Source organism: Brassica oleracea, chromosome C3 (genome assembly GCF_000695525.1).
Source record: "Brassica oleracea var. oleracea cultivar TO1000 chromosome C3, BOL, whole genome shotgun sequence".
Taxonomy (NCBI): Eukaryota; Viridiplantae; Streptophyta; class Magnoliopsida; order Brassicales; family Brassicaceae; genus Brassica; species Brassica oleracea.
In genome coordinates this window covers 61,819,743-61,837,055 of record NC_027750.1, presented here as the reverse complement: position 1 = coordinate 61,837,055, position 17,313 = coordinate 61,819,743, and the positions used below count along the sequence as shown (strand labels likewise).

Here is a 17,313-nt window from a genome sequence, read left to right as displayed (position 1 = left end):
AATTATGTATTTTGGTATAAAATCGAATAAACCGAAAACCAACGGTATATAAACCGAACTGAATTAAAGTAAATATGGATTTAGAATGTTAGTTATATTTTAATAAAATATGGATTTAGAGTGATAGTTATATTTTAATAACCGAAATACTGAAAAACCGAAAAAATCAAACTGGAATCGAACCGATATCTGGATTGAACACCCCTAGATAATTTAGATGGTGATTTATGGTCTGATTGGTAATGGCTGTAGCTTTAAATTTTTTGGTGTAGAAAAAAATCTGTAGATTTTTTGCCGTGGTTTTAGATTTTATTGCTGTAGAATTTTATGGAAAACACTAAAAAATTGCTTTGGATATTTGGCTCTGCAGAAAGGTTATTTTAAGAGTTGTGGTTTCAAAAAAAAATTTAAAGGTTGAATGCTCTGAATTTGGTGCTGTAGAAATAAATAGGACTGTGGACGGCAACTACCGATCAGCCCCTTAGGTAGGACTTTTTTAAAAACTATTGGATTATCTCTATACGTAACGACGTCGTTTTAACTCCTTAGTTAAAAAGAAAAAAAGAAATGGCTTTTCCCGGATGATTCAAGTAGAGGTGATGTTACAACCATCATAGCTGTTCTCCGAGTTACATCTCCAGTTCTATCTCTTGTTGCTCATCAAAGACGTGTGATAACTATAAAGCATAAGAAAGTGATTTAGCAGATCCCTGCGGCGCCACTTCAAGGTGGTATACACTAGTTTTCTTCAGTTATTCACTCCAAGTTGCAGAGAGTTTGCGAACAAATCTAAGCTCATACTGATATTGAGTTGTTAGAATGGAATATTGTTAGAAAGAACATTGGTTTTGATAGGATGTTGCTACTGACCATTTAGATCGGATGGTTAAAATAGATTCTATGTATCAGGTTTATACTAAAACCACAAAAAGTTTGGGATGTGCAGACACAAAAGTGCATGTATATATCAAACGAACACCTACTATATTAAACGAACACCTACTCCAAAGGAAAAGCTTCTGTTTTGGTGAAGTTTCCACTCTCCACACAGGTTTGGTCCACTGCTACAACCTACTATATTAATCTTGATAACAGAACAAAGGATACAATAACGAAATGAAGATATCAGAAGCCAAAAAAAAAAGAAATCTTTAAGTACACAGAGCAAATGAAGAAAATTCAAACGTTAAAAATCATATATTTCTGGAAGGACCAGAAGCTTCAACTGCACCATCATCAGTCTCGTAGTCATCGTGGTCTTTGGTTTGCTAAGCTTCTGTGGCGAGAATGTAAAGTAAGTGAACTTTGTTGGTCCAGGACAGGTCGAGCAATGTAATTAAGATTGGTTCTGGTGTGTTCCAAGACGATTTGAGTTATGTCGAGATCAAAGAGCATGGAATCGGAGCGTTAGGGATTCGACAGAGAAAATCGAAGAGGAGATCGGAGGTAATGACGGTGTTGGACAAGAGTGTTTGGCCTCAGACGCGAAGCAATGTGATGGCTCTTTCCAACCCTTTCAAAGGAACTCTGGGACTGTGGGACAAGGGTGAGGCAAGCAGGGGACAAGAGAAACTAGAAAGATAGTTCTGAAACAACGTTACAAGAATAGAGAATGGCAATTGTCGTCCACAGAGTACGAGATAGAAGATGAACTAAGCAATTGATTTTTTCTTCTAAAATTCCATCTCTGTGGCATTCTTTTCTATTGAATTTGAAGTGCTAATCAATTTTCTAATAATCCAAAATAATTTTTGATAAAAACATTTGATGAAATCCATATTTTCCAATAAACAGAGTTTTGATAGGATTTTTACAAATGTTATATCCAATAACTTTGGATTTACATGAGGTTTTACGAATACCATATCCACTAAAATGAGATTTAGAAAAAAAAACTAAAATTTGATGAAATCCCCAATTCAATAAGTCCTTTTTGATGCACCCCAAATCAGAAGCAGAAACAAATCAAGAAGACTTCGCTTATGGGCTTAAGATTAAACGAGATAAGCTTGACGATCTATGAAAATATGTTTATGGACATGATTCAACCCAAAGAAAGAAAGGCTCAAGAAGAAAATACAAGCTATGGTCGAATAATATATCAATCTGACGGCAATTCAAAAACTGTCGACCATGCAAAAGGATCCGACCAGACGAAGAGTTTTGCGACCACAAATTCCCAAATTCGGTCAAAAGTTTTGGTCGTTGGTCTTTGGTCAAGTCCACAATATTTATGAGTTTTCAAGTTTCTAGATTTTGACTAAACATTTTGTATGTCTTTGCCTATTATAAAGGCCATTTGATCAATGAAATAAAATAAACTTTGAATGATTATTTTTGGAACTTTAAGAGTGATTCTCACTTTTCTTTCAATGGTGTGTAATATCCACTGATCAAACCGATTCATCCTGGTGCGTCATATCCAGGAAATCATCCTCTTTGTCGTCTAGGTGTGGCATATCCTAGGACATTGAGTTGGGAATATCAACAGCCTTCCGCATCTATTGTGCGACCCTTCGATCCATCCATTTCTCCTTTTTGTTGGACTTGTGCGTTATATTAAGCAACAATCGGAGTTCGGAAATATCAACAGCCTTCCGTAACTGTTGTGCGACCCTTTAATCCATCATTTCTCATTCGATCTGTCTGAGATCATATCCCATAGTCCGGCTGAGTGATCCTTTCAAATCTAAGGCGTATCACCCCTTAATTTAGGAAACTTAACAAAATTCAGTTTATGTTTGAGTGCACGAGCTCTCTTTGGTCTACTACGCGGTGAAGAGCCTAGTCCACATGGAGAATATCCGCGAGCCCGCATACGACGACTGGTCCAACCTCGGAGGCCTGTTTGTTGAGCATCTGGTCAAGCTGAAGATGAAGCCTTTCCAAACGACGGGAAGGAAGAAGGAGAACATAGGGAGTTTGCTCACATCGATCTTCGTACATTGCGGGATCTCCTTGGCGCAGACTCCGGTTGTTACCAGGCGCGTTTACATGGATGCAACGCATCTCACGAGCACACAATGGCTCAAGGATGGTGACTTCTGGACTTTCAAAGATGGGAGAGACATACGTCTGATCAAGCTGCCCAGGCGCTCGGTCACAGACTTCTTGGGTGGTTTCACTAGCATCCAGTTTCACGCCGACCCGCGCCTCCTCAGCAACCCCGCCACTATGCCACGCCGCAACACTGTTCCCCGAGGCGCGAGAGCACATTAGGAGCAGCCAGAGCCAGCACTTCCACCATTCCCGTCCATGCCAGACATGTATGCACGTGACGAGGGTGACTTCCAGCGCGTTGTCATTGATGCTCGGAAAGCCATCTGGGCTAGAGTATCGAGATGCCGTTGTGCGAGTAGGAGGAGTATAATACCCTATCGTCATGAGAAAGAATTATTTTAAATAAATAATTCAAGTAATTTATTTTGTGGAATTTATTACGAGTTCGTAATTTATTTCTCAAAAATAAATTTTTCTCAAGACAAAAATACGAAGCTAAAGTTGAATAGCGATCGATGCATTAAAAGTAAATTAGTAGCTTAATTAGATAATTAGGCTATTTCTTTTAAAAGGAGAAAGGTGATCGATGAAAATGGTGTTTTGATCACTAAGTTTGGGTTAATTAATCAAGCTGAGAAGAAAAGAGGAGATAATGAAATATTTTATATTTCTTATGGCTTGGTTGCAATCAACGTGTTTGATGGGAAGGAAAGGAATCGTACAGTCTTGCTTTGTCGTCACCAGGTGTCTAAACAAGAAAGGAAGAAAATAAATAATATGCTTGCTCATGCTTATGAGCATCACGTGGCCAACTTGGAAGCAAATGACTTACCTGAGTCATTGTCTTGGAAACGTGGCCAAAGATGAAAAGGAGAGAGTGTGATACTTGTCACCACCTCATAGATCTTGTTTAACTATAAAAGGAAGGTCAACCTCTTCCATTTTCTCACTTACGTGACCAAGAGAGAAGAAAGGAGAGCAAGAAGAGAAAATAAATAAAGAGAAGAAAGAAAAAGAAGAAAAGAAATAGAAAAGAGAAAATAAATAATTTAAAGAGCTGTTTAGAGAGGCAAGACGTGTTACAAAATTACGGGATTAATGGTACGGAATCAAGACGAAGATTTGGAGGAAATAAAAAGGGTTTGGTCAGCTTCCGGAATCAAAAAGTCAAGTCACATCGGTTAATCACTGTAAGTCACAGTTAATTGTTTGTTAACAAATTTTTAATGCAGGTTCCTGACATCAGAGACGGCTTCCGAAGTAGGATTACCGAACCGGTCTAGATGTCAATTTGTGGATCCGAGGCTTGAGACGATGTCTGGGCTAAGTGGATAACAAGACTAGTCTAAGCATCCAGATTAATGTGATTGTGTGATTATTATATGTTGTTATGGTGTGTACCTCGTGTTGGTACTGTTATGTGAGAACCTTGTGGTGGTTCTAGTAGTAGTTTGCAGGTCATTGCTTCCTCGAATGTTACCGATCGAAGTTGACACTTGACATCATTTATTTGTTAACTATTTTAGAAATTTTTATAGTCTCTAGCTAGGCCAATATCGAAACTTCAACTATTATAAGGTTTTTGATATTCAATCAAATAATTCTAAAATGTCTACAACAAACAGGGTCCCACAACAAACAACATGATCTTTTCTAATCTTTTCCATATGCTTAACTCGACCTTAATAGAACTAGTTTTACTGCTAGATGGACAATGCCATACTTATGCATTTTGGAATCAAAGTTTATACTTTTCGTTTTTAATGTCTCCGAACAAAATTAAACCAAAATGGAATGAAGTAAGAGATACTTTAATATGCAACGAAGCCGACTGATCAATAAGAAGATTCCTTTCTCTATCTTTTTGTGGACACACAAGTTATTAAATTAGGGCCTGACTAGTTCAAACGCAGCGGTTGCGGTTACGGGTGGTTGCGGTTTCTAGCGGTTTTAAGAGATTTGTACGACTGGTTCTGCGATTAGAAATTGGTGCGTTTGCAGAATACTTATAACTGGTTAACTACCAGATGCAGCAACGGTTAAATAATAAATAAACAATATTTATATTTTATATAATTATAAAACATCAAAAATCATAATATTATAATAAATATAAATATTATATTTAAAAATGTATAGTTTTAAATTTTTTAAAATTATAAAAAATATTTTTATTTTAAAATTTATAATATTAATTAAAATATAATAGATATATTTTAGTATTTTCATAATTCCAATTTAAAAATTTTATTGAATATTTTTATTTTTGTATTTATATTGTTTTTTAAAAAATAATCCTTCTGCAATTGTCCGCAACCGCAAACGCTAGCTGAAATCAGTTTTTGAATTTTTAAGATTTAGAGTGGTTTGAAGCGGTTTAGAGCGGTTTGAATGATTATTGCAAAACGTCAACAACCGCTACCAACCGCAAAAGCTACGTTTGCGGATGGTAGCGAGAAAACCAGTCATACCCTTAATAAGTGAACGTGAGAGGTACAAAAATTGTATCCTAAACTCTTAGAGCCACAACAATTCCCTGTTTTTTTTTTCCTTTTGTCTTTACGTTGTCAGGCCAGCTAAGACGTTACAGCAAATCTTTGGCCCCATTCAAATACAGCAAAACTCTTATCAATCACAAATAAATTATCATCTTCAATAATATTTTCTATTCAACTTTATGCATTAAAAATGCTTTTTTTTTAATTCAAACAAAAGTGAAGTCCACTCATATAATCAACGAAACAGAACCAACGAAATTATTTACATTGAAAAAATTCAATGAGTTTACCCAATGTCACCACCATGAGGGGTGTTTTTAACAAACCACAAATTAAAGGGAAAAATATGCAAAAACATCAATATTGGGAGGAGCGAAACAAACAAATAAATAAAATAGATAACAGTTTCAGTTCTCCTCTGTTCTTTTCTTTCTTGATTTGCTCTGTTTCTTCAATAATACAAGACGAGACGACGATCACAGGAAGAACAAGAGTACTTGCGTTTGACCTTGAAACAGAGTGGTAAGAAACAGAACAACCACTTCGCCTCGATATCAACCGCTGACACTTTTCCGCCGCAGTATGGACACACCCCCGGTGCTTGTTGCCTTCCAAGCTCCCTCTTCTCCTCGTGATACACAAGCTCCAAACACATGTTCTCTTCTTTCTTACTCCTATTCTCGAGACACCTTTTGTGTCTATATGACTATATCATTTAAGTTTGCTAGGCAAAGTTTGGAAGCGTGAAGAACAAGAGAAGATAAAATAAAACTTTGTTGTTGGGTTTAGCAGTACCATGACAATGAATTTATAGAGGATGTAAGGAGGATTACGTGGCATTCTCTCCAATACATGTATAAACTAATTTATATATTCATAATAAATGTATAAATAATTCATATTTCAAAAAAATCTTGAGTCTTGGAAATCAAGTTTGTTTGTTTTTTTTTTGTCAAAAGAAATCAAGTTTGTAAGGTGTGGAAACTGTTGATGATATAAAGACCGCTTTCACGAAACCAAACCACGCATTTTTTACAAATTTTAAACAAAAACATAAGTAAACAATTAAAACAAAGAAGTTTTATTCTCATCTCAGGTTTCAAAAGAAATGAAACAACACAGGCAACTAGATTCAACATGAATCCAAGAGGAAGCCATAGCCGCATGTCAAGAAGAATTGTCTTGTGTACAAACTACATAAGTACTTGGATTTTTTTCTGTACCGATGTACCATATCTGAGGGGAAAAAGGAATGTATTGGGAACCAGCACTGTCTTTGTGTTATCATCTGCTATATATGACTCAAAACTTGCAACCAAAGTGTGCGTTACCTTCAGAGCCAGATCTTAAGAGATGATAAGGTATCTAATAGAACTTTTTAGTTAGCAGCTTCCTCTTTTGCTTATAAAGTTTGCATCACAATTGGACTTCTTCTTCCTCTTTCCCTCCACCAGATGAAGTATCTCCTACAAAGGTAATACATTAAAATATCGTTAATAGTCTTTGCAGTTGAGAACTTCCATTAAAATATTTTCATGACTGCTTCTTGCTCTGAAATCTCCAGTGAAGAAAGATACGTCATGTAAAATTCAAATTTTATTCAAAATACATAACTATTTAAAAAAAAAGGAATGTTAAATTTATTCATCTAAAAAGAAAAACTTTTTTAAAACATGTGTATCCTTAGGTTTAAATGTTTGTGAGAAACAAAGCTGTTATCCAATTTGAAAACAGAACAAAATTGCATCAAATTTGCAGGTCTTCATCTTGAACCAAACCAGGCCATCATGGCCTTCTCAAATCGGGGACTTTTATTGAGTGACGAGATTCTATTGCGGACCACCTTATCAAAGTACTTGATGAGAATAGTTGAGGGCTGATGTGTTTCTCCATGTCTTCTCCCATTTCTTTCTTTCCAAATCGTGTGTACTGAGACCTGAAACACATATCTCACAAGAAACATGTCTGTTCGATCTCTTATTTTCATACATAACCATTACCATGATATTGTCATGTTATCAAACTCTGTGAATCAAATCATTTTCTTCAACTCTTCTAGTGACCCGACAGAAAGGTCTCAATGATGAGAATGTAGTGGAAAATTCTTCAAACAAGGTAACGAGGGTTGTAACTTACAAAAAAAAAGATAATGAGGGTTGTAGCATGTACGACAATATTTGCATTAAACAAAAGGGCGATGGAGATGTCTAAATACCTGAAGAACAACACTAGTTTTCTTGTAGAAGCACCTCCACAAACCATTACTAGAAGAGTAGGGAACACCTCCATAAAAGAAATCTACATGTGATGTTCTGTTCTATTAGCCAATATGACATAATTATTCATAACAATTCTTAGAAATTTCAGGTATAGCGATAAGAACGAGTTGACGTTGCATATTTCTATTCGTTAAAATCAGCGAGAATATAGCATTTTTAGTTATATGGAAAATAATACCAAAATCATGGTTGTCAAATCATGTATACATAATTTTAATATATATAAGAAACAATTTTTTGACCAAATTGGGCTCATTATCTCAGTGTGACACAATTAAGCATTTAAATTTATATAATAAATTATTAGTGGAGAGATGTTGTGGATCAAATTAAATATTAGAGACATATTTAAAATCAAGCTGTTGTCGAGAACAAAAATAGAAATTACATGATAATCTTAATTTGTGAAGCGTATCTAGATTTCGAACTAATTCAGCCATGAAAATTAAAAACACAACAAACACTACTTGATGCTTACTCAACAGCATTATGTTTAAATCATCTTTACTAGTTTAGTAGTACATAGAAATATAGTACAATGGTGAATCATAATGTAAATTCAAGATTCACATACTAGACTGTTGTAACATCTCATTTTAAACTTTTCTCAAAAAAAAAACATCTCGTTTTAAACTATCTTATATCATTTATGTTTTTAATGTCAATATAATATGGGATTTATAGATACTTAACAACTTTGTAATCTCATTAAGAATATTCTTATAATGCAAATAATAGTTTAAAATGTCATTTACCATGAAGTTATTGGTGCTTATTGAAATCTATCTAGCTACCATACTAATACGCATCATGCAACTTTCTTGTCGTAATCTACAACATAAATGCTGATTAAAAATGATCGCATTTAAGATAAAAGTGATGTATTTTATATTAAGAAAACAATATTAAGTGATTACTCTTAATATGTTGATTAAAAATAATCATTGTCACGTTTATAATGACCTAAAGTGATGCACAAACATAATATATTTTTAATATGTTAGAAAACATATTTTATTTGTATATTATGAAAATTTCAACAATTACATTCTATTCTCCTACGCTTTTCAATGGATAATGAATTTTTAAGAGAAATTGAATCGAGTAATTAGTGAAGACACAATGTCTTATAGTGCTTACCATTTTAGTTGCTATAATAGTCCAAGATGTTACTGCAAAGATATGTGAAAAACTCAATCAGAGCTAATCTTTAGATTAAGTCAAGAAAACTCATATTTTCATCCTATATTTAATAATTTAAATTTCTACCACATATTTAATAATATTTTTGTGTAGTACTCTAATAAATATAAACAAACGATATAAAATGTAAAAGTTTGGTAATAATATAAATGCAAAATGTAGGGTTCAGTTCAGAAATATAAAAATAGTTTGAAAGTTAGATTATAATAAAATGATTCACAATAATTTTTGTAATTTGATTAGAATGTTTTTTATGATTCTGGTGGCAAGAGATTTTCCGATCAAGCGAATGCAAGTATAATGATGATGATGGCAACAAAGATTTAGGTTGGGGTGATGGCACTATTTTTCTTTATTTACAATGATTTATATCTTAAACATATCTAAAATATTGTCTTAAATTCTAATGGTATCTACAGATAAGGAAAAGAAGGAGAAACTAGGTCATCTGGTTATGATGACAAATTTATGTTGTCATTGTAAAGGATCTACTAACAGAGATATCTGCAAACATTATGGTCATTACTTCAAGTCATCCAAATACTTGTCACGTATTTGAAAAAAGGAAACATGGTTTCACAATTTTTGTGGAAATGTATGATGGTATGCTTACAAAGCCAATGCATTAGTAGTCATCTCGAGTTCAAGGTACGATATCATTGTATTGTAATAATACTATTTTAACAACTCTTTTCTAATAATTTTATATTTTTCTAGCTATCCAAATTCGTAAAGGACAAGAATGAATTCTAAATTTTTAAGTTCACATATCCACCACATAACAATAATATTGATTATGTATGAAAATGGAGTAATCCATTAACAATCCAGAAAAATGTAAGTAAACAATTTAGTGTTGCTAATTTTGACGTTAGAACTAGCATCACGTCATATAAAATTTAATTTTTATTTTATTTTTCTGTAAACATACTTCACAAACACTATCAACTTCTTACTAACTATTTTATTTTCATAAATCATTTACCTTACAATCTGGTGTATTTTGATGAAATTGATCGATCCATAATATAGTTCAACAAAATAAATGAATAACAAAAAAGTATTTGTAGGACATTTTTTTCCAAGACATTTTGGTTTATAGTATAAGATATATGAGACCATGGTATTAGATCAATTTAACTAAAATCAATAACATTTTTGTAAATTTAAGATTTGGCTTGACACATTTAATTTTGGTACTTATACAATTTTAAGTGGCTTGCAATTATTATTACATCATGTATATTGTCTATCTTATTTTTCATACTCTATGAATTTTTTGTTTTTTGAAAAAGACAATTACCCTATCCTTATTTATACACTATGAAGTTTCAACAATTATTCTCTTTTGTCTGCAATTTTATCCGTTAGATATTAATTAAATCAAATAAGTAATTAGCTGCTATGATAGTTCAAGATGTCACTGCAAGATACGCCAGCAATCTTGGATTAAGCCAAAGAAACTTATATTTTTAACCTTTGTATGGTAACATATATTTCATACACGTAAATTAAAATTGTAGTTCAATAAAAATAAACATAAATAATTAATATAAGATGTAAAAGTTTGATAATGATATAAATGGAAAGAGATTCGGTTTAGAGATAAGACAAAATAGTTTGAAATTTGGATTATAATAAAACTAGTGTAAGTAGGACAATAGATAACTTTTTCTAAATTACAATATCTTCAACTTTGTTACATTGAAAAAGTGATAAAAGAACTCCACTAATGGCGAAGAAAATATTTTGTTATTTCAAACAATGATTTAAAACGGATAGAAAGTTGCGATTTCCGCCGTCTGAAACACAAATATTACACCTTTTCGCCAAAATATAATTAAAATTTAAAACTTTCTTGTTTCTTCAATTAATAATAACAAAGATACCAAAAATATTGGGGAAAATTTGGAAAAATAACTTTCCTTAGGATTATATTTTGGAAACTATACCATCTCTTATTATTTTTGAAAAGTACACTTATATATAAGTAAAATGACAATACTATCAAATTTAAATATCTAAATTAATATTTGTTTAAACAGAAATAATTTTGAAATATTCCGTTAAAAACTTTTCTAGAAACAAATGAACAACAATACAATTTTCACTACATTTAAAAAAATACTATAATATCTCTCCCGGAAATAATTTTGTTTTTTTTTTTTTTTTTTCAATTCACAGAACATATATGGCGTTGGTTTTGATCTCCATTTTTGAACTATTTACAAGTTTCGATATTGTCTCCCTTTAACTTCTTCAATTCTCTTATTTTTTTAATTTTTTTTCTGTACATTCTCTTCTGATTTTAGTTCCATGGTCTCTTTCTTTCCTTTTCCTCTCTTTCTTTCCTTTTCCCTGTATTTTCCATGGTCTATTTCTCTTATTTTCCCAGAAAACAAAAAAATAAACGTTTGCTTCAAATTTCCTCTGAACCTGAATTTTAAACTAACCAAATGACAACAATAACTATAGAAAATGAAAGAATAGCAAAGAAAAAAATAGAAAAAGTGTTAATCTTTGAATTCTTTAAATTGCAATAATGTTGTATACATTTTTTGTTCACATAAAATTCTGTAAATTTAAAAGATATAGATAAGACTTATACATTTCCGAATTTTTCTATTTGTTATATTAATATATTAATATTTATTTATTTCAAATATAAATAATTAAATTTTGAATTTAATTGTTTAATCAGAAGCAGGATAAAAATGTCTTTTCATATATTAGAAAGTGTAGTTTTCAAATGGATATAATTTTCAAAATTTAAATAATAATTAGGGTAATTTTCAAATTATCCCAAAATATTGGGATTGGTTTGTAGTGGAGGTAAAGAATGTAACTCCACGTTCAATACAAATTGAAACCTAGTAAATAATAAATTAGAAAATGATTTTTAGTCCATTATATCATTTGTATGATCTTGAGACTGATCCTATGATATTTAGTCTCTTAACATCTATCTAGTTTTGTAAGGAAACACGTTTGATTTCTACAAGAGTTGCCAAAACTCGATGTTCTAACGTAAGATTTGAAAGAGCTGAGTATATTTATGCTTTTCTCAACTAGAGTACTTATATTTAACAATTCACTAATTTTAAATCAATTAGTATACTTTTTATATATACAAGAAGAATCTATCACTGAATTCACTAAAAAGTTGAATAATTCACATGCTGATACAACACTAGTCACTAGTCTAAGTAATTACCATATAGGTAGATGTAAAGGGATTGAGACGATCTGGATTTGTTATATAGTGCAACGCATGAAAGGTCTATAAGATCTACAAAGTAGAGCAAATTTTAACAAAAACTGAAAAGTCATTGTTATGAAAATTGGTTTGCCTAACATATTCATTATTGATAATGTTTTTTGAGGGCATATATTCTAGATTAGACCATTAATATATAACAATAGTGATTAGTAATGGAGGTTACATGGCATGCATGCAAATATGTATTAGTGTCATGATTACTTAGAGCAACCTCCAAAGTTTATATATATAGGGCACTAAGCCAACACTGTCTTGAGCCACTCTCTCGCATAATGACCTTTCCACTACAATATGACAAATGATATATTTAGTTCACATGAAACATTATCTCACTTTTTAGAAAGGTTTTCATTAATAAACAAATTACGAAATGCAAAATCTTAAACCAGAAGCTGACCTTCCAATCCAACCTAGAAAATAATATAACCAATTTGCATGTGTGAATCAGGTTATCGGTTAAAGATATGTTATTAGTATTCTAATCCGTGATTCGAAGTTCCAATTTAAGAATATCAATGCTCAAATGTAGTACCTCAAACGATGTACCATAGGTTGAAGATTCATAAGAATTTATATAAAAAGAAAAATCAATTTATGCCATGGAAAAATGATTAAAACCTATACAAAAGATAATGGAATAAAAAGATAACACTATTCAAAAAAGCAATAAAAACAAAAGCACATTACATTCCATGATGAAGTGAGGCAACTTATGTTTACACAAAGAACAATGCGGTCAAGTTCCTCTTTTCTTGGATCATAATTAATTTATCTTTTTCCCTGTTATAAAGCAATATATATAACAGCAAAAATAAGTAACATGAGATATTCATAAAACTAATAAAACAGCAATTAATTAAAAGCCAAATTAAGCTAATCAACAAAGAAAACTTGGATTGTGTTGGGTAGACATGTGCCCATGAATCCTTCCTCCTCGTATACCTCCCCTTGGTCAATCATATCTATACCCCTCAAACATAGGTTAATTACACTTATGCCCTCCTTCCCGCCGTTTTTGACCGTTACTAGACCCGTTTGAAAAACATCTTTCACCCACTCTTCAAACAAACCGTTAGCAAAAAACCCACACCCTCTGTAGAACTTCTCGATCAGTTCGGGTTCGACGGTAAACCCGAATCTCTCTTCATGTTGCCCGAGGATCTCTTCACAAGAATCTTTGATCTTCGTCACGAAAAACTTGGTTATATCTTCGTTGGACAAAACAGTGAAATCAAACCGGTTCTTGATCGAATCAAGAAAACGTTCTTGAGTGGCTGATTTCGCTGCTGCTTCCTCTTCTTGCTCTGCGGCGTCGACTCTTAAGTTAAGGTCAAGAGCATTTGATCCGAAACTCAACTGCCTTGAGAACTCTTTCTTGATGTTGCTTATGTCGCAAGCCACATCCTCCTCTTCTTGGATTCTCGGATTCTTCATCTTAACCATAGTCGACACAGCGTCAGATTCCGGTTTCCTCTTGTTGTTTACCAAACCGGAACTCAATTTCTTACACTTCAGCACCATTGGTATGACAACATGTTCGTTGTCTTCACATTCATCATCTTCTCTCGTCAAAAGGAAGATCATGTGGCTCTTCTTCCCTCGAGAATCATCCAAATCTCCGGACTTTCCAGCCTCAACTCTATCTACAAGGAGCTCCATGAACCGGTCGTTGGCTAAATCAACTCCCTCTATCAAAACGACAACCTTTTCTCCGTTTTTCAACGCCTTTTCGAGCTCCTCGTATGCTTCACTTGCCTTGGATGTTTTCAGGTTAATCTTCAACATGTTATCGACTGACCCGAAAAGGGAAGTTGTGACTGTGAGAGCCAATCTTCTTTTCGCAGAAACATCGTTCCCCGAAAGCAGCATCCAAGTATCTCTCCTCGTACTCCTCTTTACAAACTCTTCCATGGCTTCAACGACTGAAGGAAGAACTCCCCTTTGCCATGGAATGTTCTCTTGAAGCTTTTCTGATAACCCCCTCATTGTAGTGGATCTCTCTGGTTCTTCTTCATCATCAGATGGAAATGGAGAATGACCAAGTGCAAGAGTAATCTTGGCTTCCACACCTTCATCATTGCTAATCTTGAATCCATCCAAACTCAACTCATCGGTTAGATTCTTCTTTAGACCTTCTTGATTGTTAGTTCCGAAACTAAACTCAATAGTACACGAGTTCTGCCGTCTGAACTTGGCCACCGAGCTAGATGCACGTGAGTTTTGTTTTACACCTGACGAGTCCACAAAAGCAGAGCTGCTCTCTTCCGCTCTCCAGCCAAATCTTTGAGTAGTCATACCGGGTTTCATGTGGTGAAGAGCTTGACAAAACCGGTTCCATTTCTTCCTCAGTCCACTCAATTCATCCTGAAACTTAAACACACACAACACAACGGTTCAAGTAACCAAAGAAACAATAATAAAGAAGAAATATATTTCATTTATTAACATTTTCTTTTACCTTTTGGTTAATGTTGTTGTTGTCTCCATGAGGTTGTAGCCAAGGTGGTAATATTTTGTGCTGAGCTGATATAAATGCTTTTGCTTCTTTCTCATAGTTAAAAGCACATTCTCCACAAAAGTTTAGTTTATCATCTTCCTCTTCTTGTCCTGATCCTTCTTCCTTAACTCTAAAAGGCTTCATCTCCATCACTTGAGGAGCCATCTCAGAACTGTGACCACTGAAACATCAAGTACTTTAGTGATCAATGGTCTGGAAAAAAATAAGAAAGATAGAAAGAAAGAATAAAGAAAAACCTGGAAGCATGGAGAGTTAGTGAAAGTTCTCCTGAAGGAATTGAAACAGCTTGAAGAGCCCATTGAACATCAAGTGGTGGCTGCTTCATTTGACACCTCATGTATGTTTGGTAAGAAGCTGTTCCCAAGAGCCAAACTTTAGCTCCTGAGTTGCTATACTCATAAACCAATCTCCCTATCTCCTCCACTAGATGATCCGCCGCGCTGTACTGTGATGATGATGCGCTGTTTTCGCCGCTCCACACTGCCCAATTCAGATCCCCAAGACAAACAATCACACCTTTGCTACTCCAAGATGTGAATGAATCAACTTTCCTCTTCAGCTCCCTCACTTGTCCCTCTATATCCTCCTTGTTCATGAAGTTCAACCCAACTTGTGAGAACTGAAACTTGATGAAGTGAGTTTGCTTTAAATCATCTGGAACTTCTCCTCTCTCTATTCTTCCCATGAGCTTTGCAACCACTCCTTCTGTTAGAGGGACAGAGTCTCCAACTATGACGGTGTTCCTCTTCTTGTTGTTTTTCATCCCAAGAAGCACTTCAATGACCGGGTTTGCGTCTTCTCTCACATGATCTGGAGCAAATGTTTTGCCTTTAGGGAAGTGGAAGAAAGGGTTCTGCTCAAAAGAGTGATGATTGGTCAAGTGACCATGCCATATCTTACTAGGGTTAGGGCTTAGAGTCCCTCCTCCTTGATTGTTTTCACTAGAAGTAGGAGAGCATGGAGAAGAGAAGACACCAACAGAGGAAGAAGATCCATAGAAAACAGGGGAGACAACAGAGGAGTCATCATCTATGTTACCCTTCACCGAGACGCTAGAGAGTCCAGCTTCTCTCATCACTCTGCTCACACTAGGATCATCAAGAATCGACACGACGAGCTGCTCGAGTTCAACCTTAACCGCCAAGAAAGGTTGGTTCTGCTGGCTCTGCTGCTGCTCCACGCACCCTCTCCTCTGATGCGCCTGTGCTCTCTTCAGAGCCGCGACCAAAGCGTTGGAGAGCGAAGGCTGGGTCTGAAACAGAGGGTTTGGATTCGTGGGAAGCCTGTTGAGAGCAACGTTGAAACAGAGCTCGAGGGCTCGGCAATGGAGAGAAGGGTGAGCCATTTGTCGGCCGAGGGCTGTCAAAGGATGAGACTTTAGACATGCCCGTCGGAAAAGATTCGATCTTGTTGAAGTTAAAAGCGTTGAAGCTACGTGAAGTGGAGTGACCTGAGAATGGCCTCTCCTTCTTGCTAAGGTTAGAGATTGCTTCAAAACTGAAGCAGCCTCTGGTGTTAGTGTCTGGTGCACGGTATAAGCCCCTGTACGCATCACTAAACCACTCACCTTAAATCTTTACTCGTCCAAGAAACCAAAAAAAAGGTTGAGACTTTGAAGTTTGTTCGAAGCTTAAAGGAAGAAACAGAGTAATGGTCGAAGTAAGCTTTAGTGTTAAAAAGATATGTTTTAATGTTTAGTGTGAGAGAAGTGTCGAAGAGATGAGGGCTGATCAATTATGGTTTTATAATGTTGAGTTGGTTTCACACTTTCGATGTTGTTTTTTTTCTTTAAATTTTGTATTAATTTAAATATCATTTTCCCTTTATGGTTTTTTTTGTTTTTAAATAAATTATACTCTCCTTTTGCTTTCGTCTTTTGAATAGTAAAACAGCTTTCTGAAGCTTTTTTGAATTTCCCACTTCCTTCAAGCTTCGTTTCCCTCCACAGGTTCAAGTTAAAAATGTATTGGAACTATATTTAATCATCATCTTTATATGTTACATATGAATATTGCAATTGATGGCCGGCTTAATAATAGCGGAGGCCCAGTTAATTTCTCAAAGTATAGTTATACTTTTTATATATACAAATAGCATTAGTATATAGGGCACTAAAGGGACGTCAAAAAAAAAAAAATATATATAGGGCACTAAAGGTTTTTTATTTCCAGTTTTTGAAATAAAACTATTTTGGCTTTACCATGTAACAATACTTGTTTTGGTATCGTAGGAGGTAGTACTCATCTATATTTCACTTGTTTTCTTGAATCTGCTTCTACATCCGGGCTTGTCTAGGTCCGTACCCCATAGTTTTCCTGACCCGAAAACAACATAATTGTAAGAAACTTCAGAAATTTTATATAATTAACAAAAAAATGTAAAATTATACGAATGATATTCATATGCATGGATATGTGCCTTGTGCATACAGAATTGGTCCTTCAAAACTTGATTGGATATTTTAACAAAATTAAAACGACTGAGAATAAGTTTTAACTGTCTAAGATATACAAAAGAGGGCATGTTTGATTGGTC

At 34.1% G+C, this 17,313-nt stretch overlaps 2 protein-coding genes across 3 annotated transcripts; both read right to left on the bottom strand.

Moving 5' to 3' along the window:
* Positions 1-5,730: 5,730 nt before the first annotated feature.
* On the bottom strand, positions 5,731-6,284 carry LOC106335279. The gene has a single exon (XM_013773758.1). It carries the CDS (start codon positions 6,151-6,153, stop codon positions 5,950-5,952), a length of 204 nt encoding a protein of 67 aa, XP_013629212.1. The 5' UTR covers positions 6,154-6,284; the 3' UTR covers positions 5,731-5,949.
* A 6,672-nt stretch (positions 6,285-12,956) lies between these two features.
* Positions 12,957-16,470, bottom strand: LOC106335275. 2 transcript variants are annotated; one of them, XM_013773752.1, is made up of 3 exons: positions 15,015-16,470; positions 14,719-14,938; positions 12,957-14,630 (listed from the first exon to the last, which is right to left on the bottom strand). In XM_013773752.1, exons 1-3 carry the CDS (start codon positions 16,328-16,330, stop codon positions 13,134-13,136), a joined length of 3,033 nt encoding a protein of 1,010 aa, XP_013629206.1. In that variant the 5' UTR covers positions 16,331-16,470; the 3' UTR covers positions 12,957-13,133. The 2 variants fall into 2 exon arrangements, with proteins under 2 accessions (XP_013629206.1, XP_013629207.1); XM_013773753.1 differs by having other exon boundaries at positions 12,957-14,624.
* Positions 16,471-17,313: the final 843 nt, after the last annotated feature.

Coding starts and splice junctions, on each gene's coding strand:
- LOC106335275 (XM_013773752.1), bottom strand. CDS start 16,330: ATGCGTACAGGGGCTTATACCGTGCACCAGACACTAACACCAGAGGCT. Junction 14,939..15,014: donor CTAACTCTCCATGCTTCCAG/GTTTTTCTTTAT, acceptor TTGATGTTTCAG/TGGTCACAGTTCTGAGATGG. Junction 14,631..14,718: donor ACAACAACATTAACCAAAAG/GTAAAAGAAAAT, acceptor TGTGTGTTTAAG/TTTCAGGATGAATTGAGTGG.
- LOC106335279 (XM_013773758.1), bottom strand. CDS start 6,153: ATGTGTTTGGAGCTTGTGTATCACGAGGAGAAGAGGGAGCTTGGAAGG.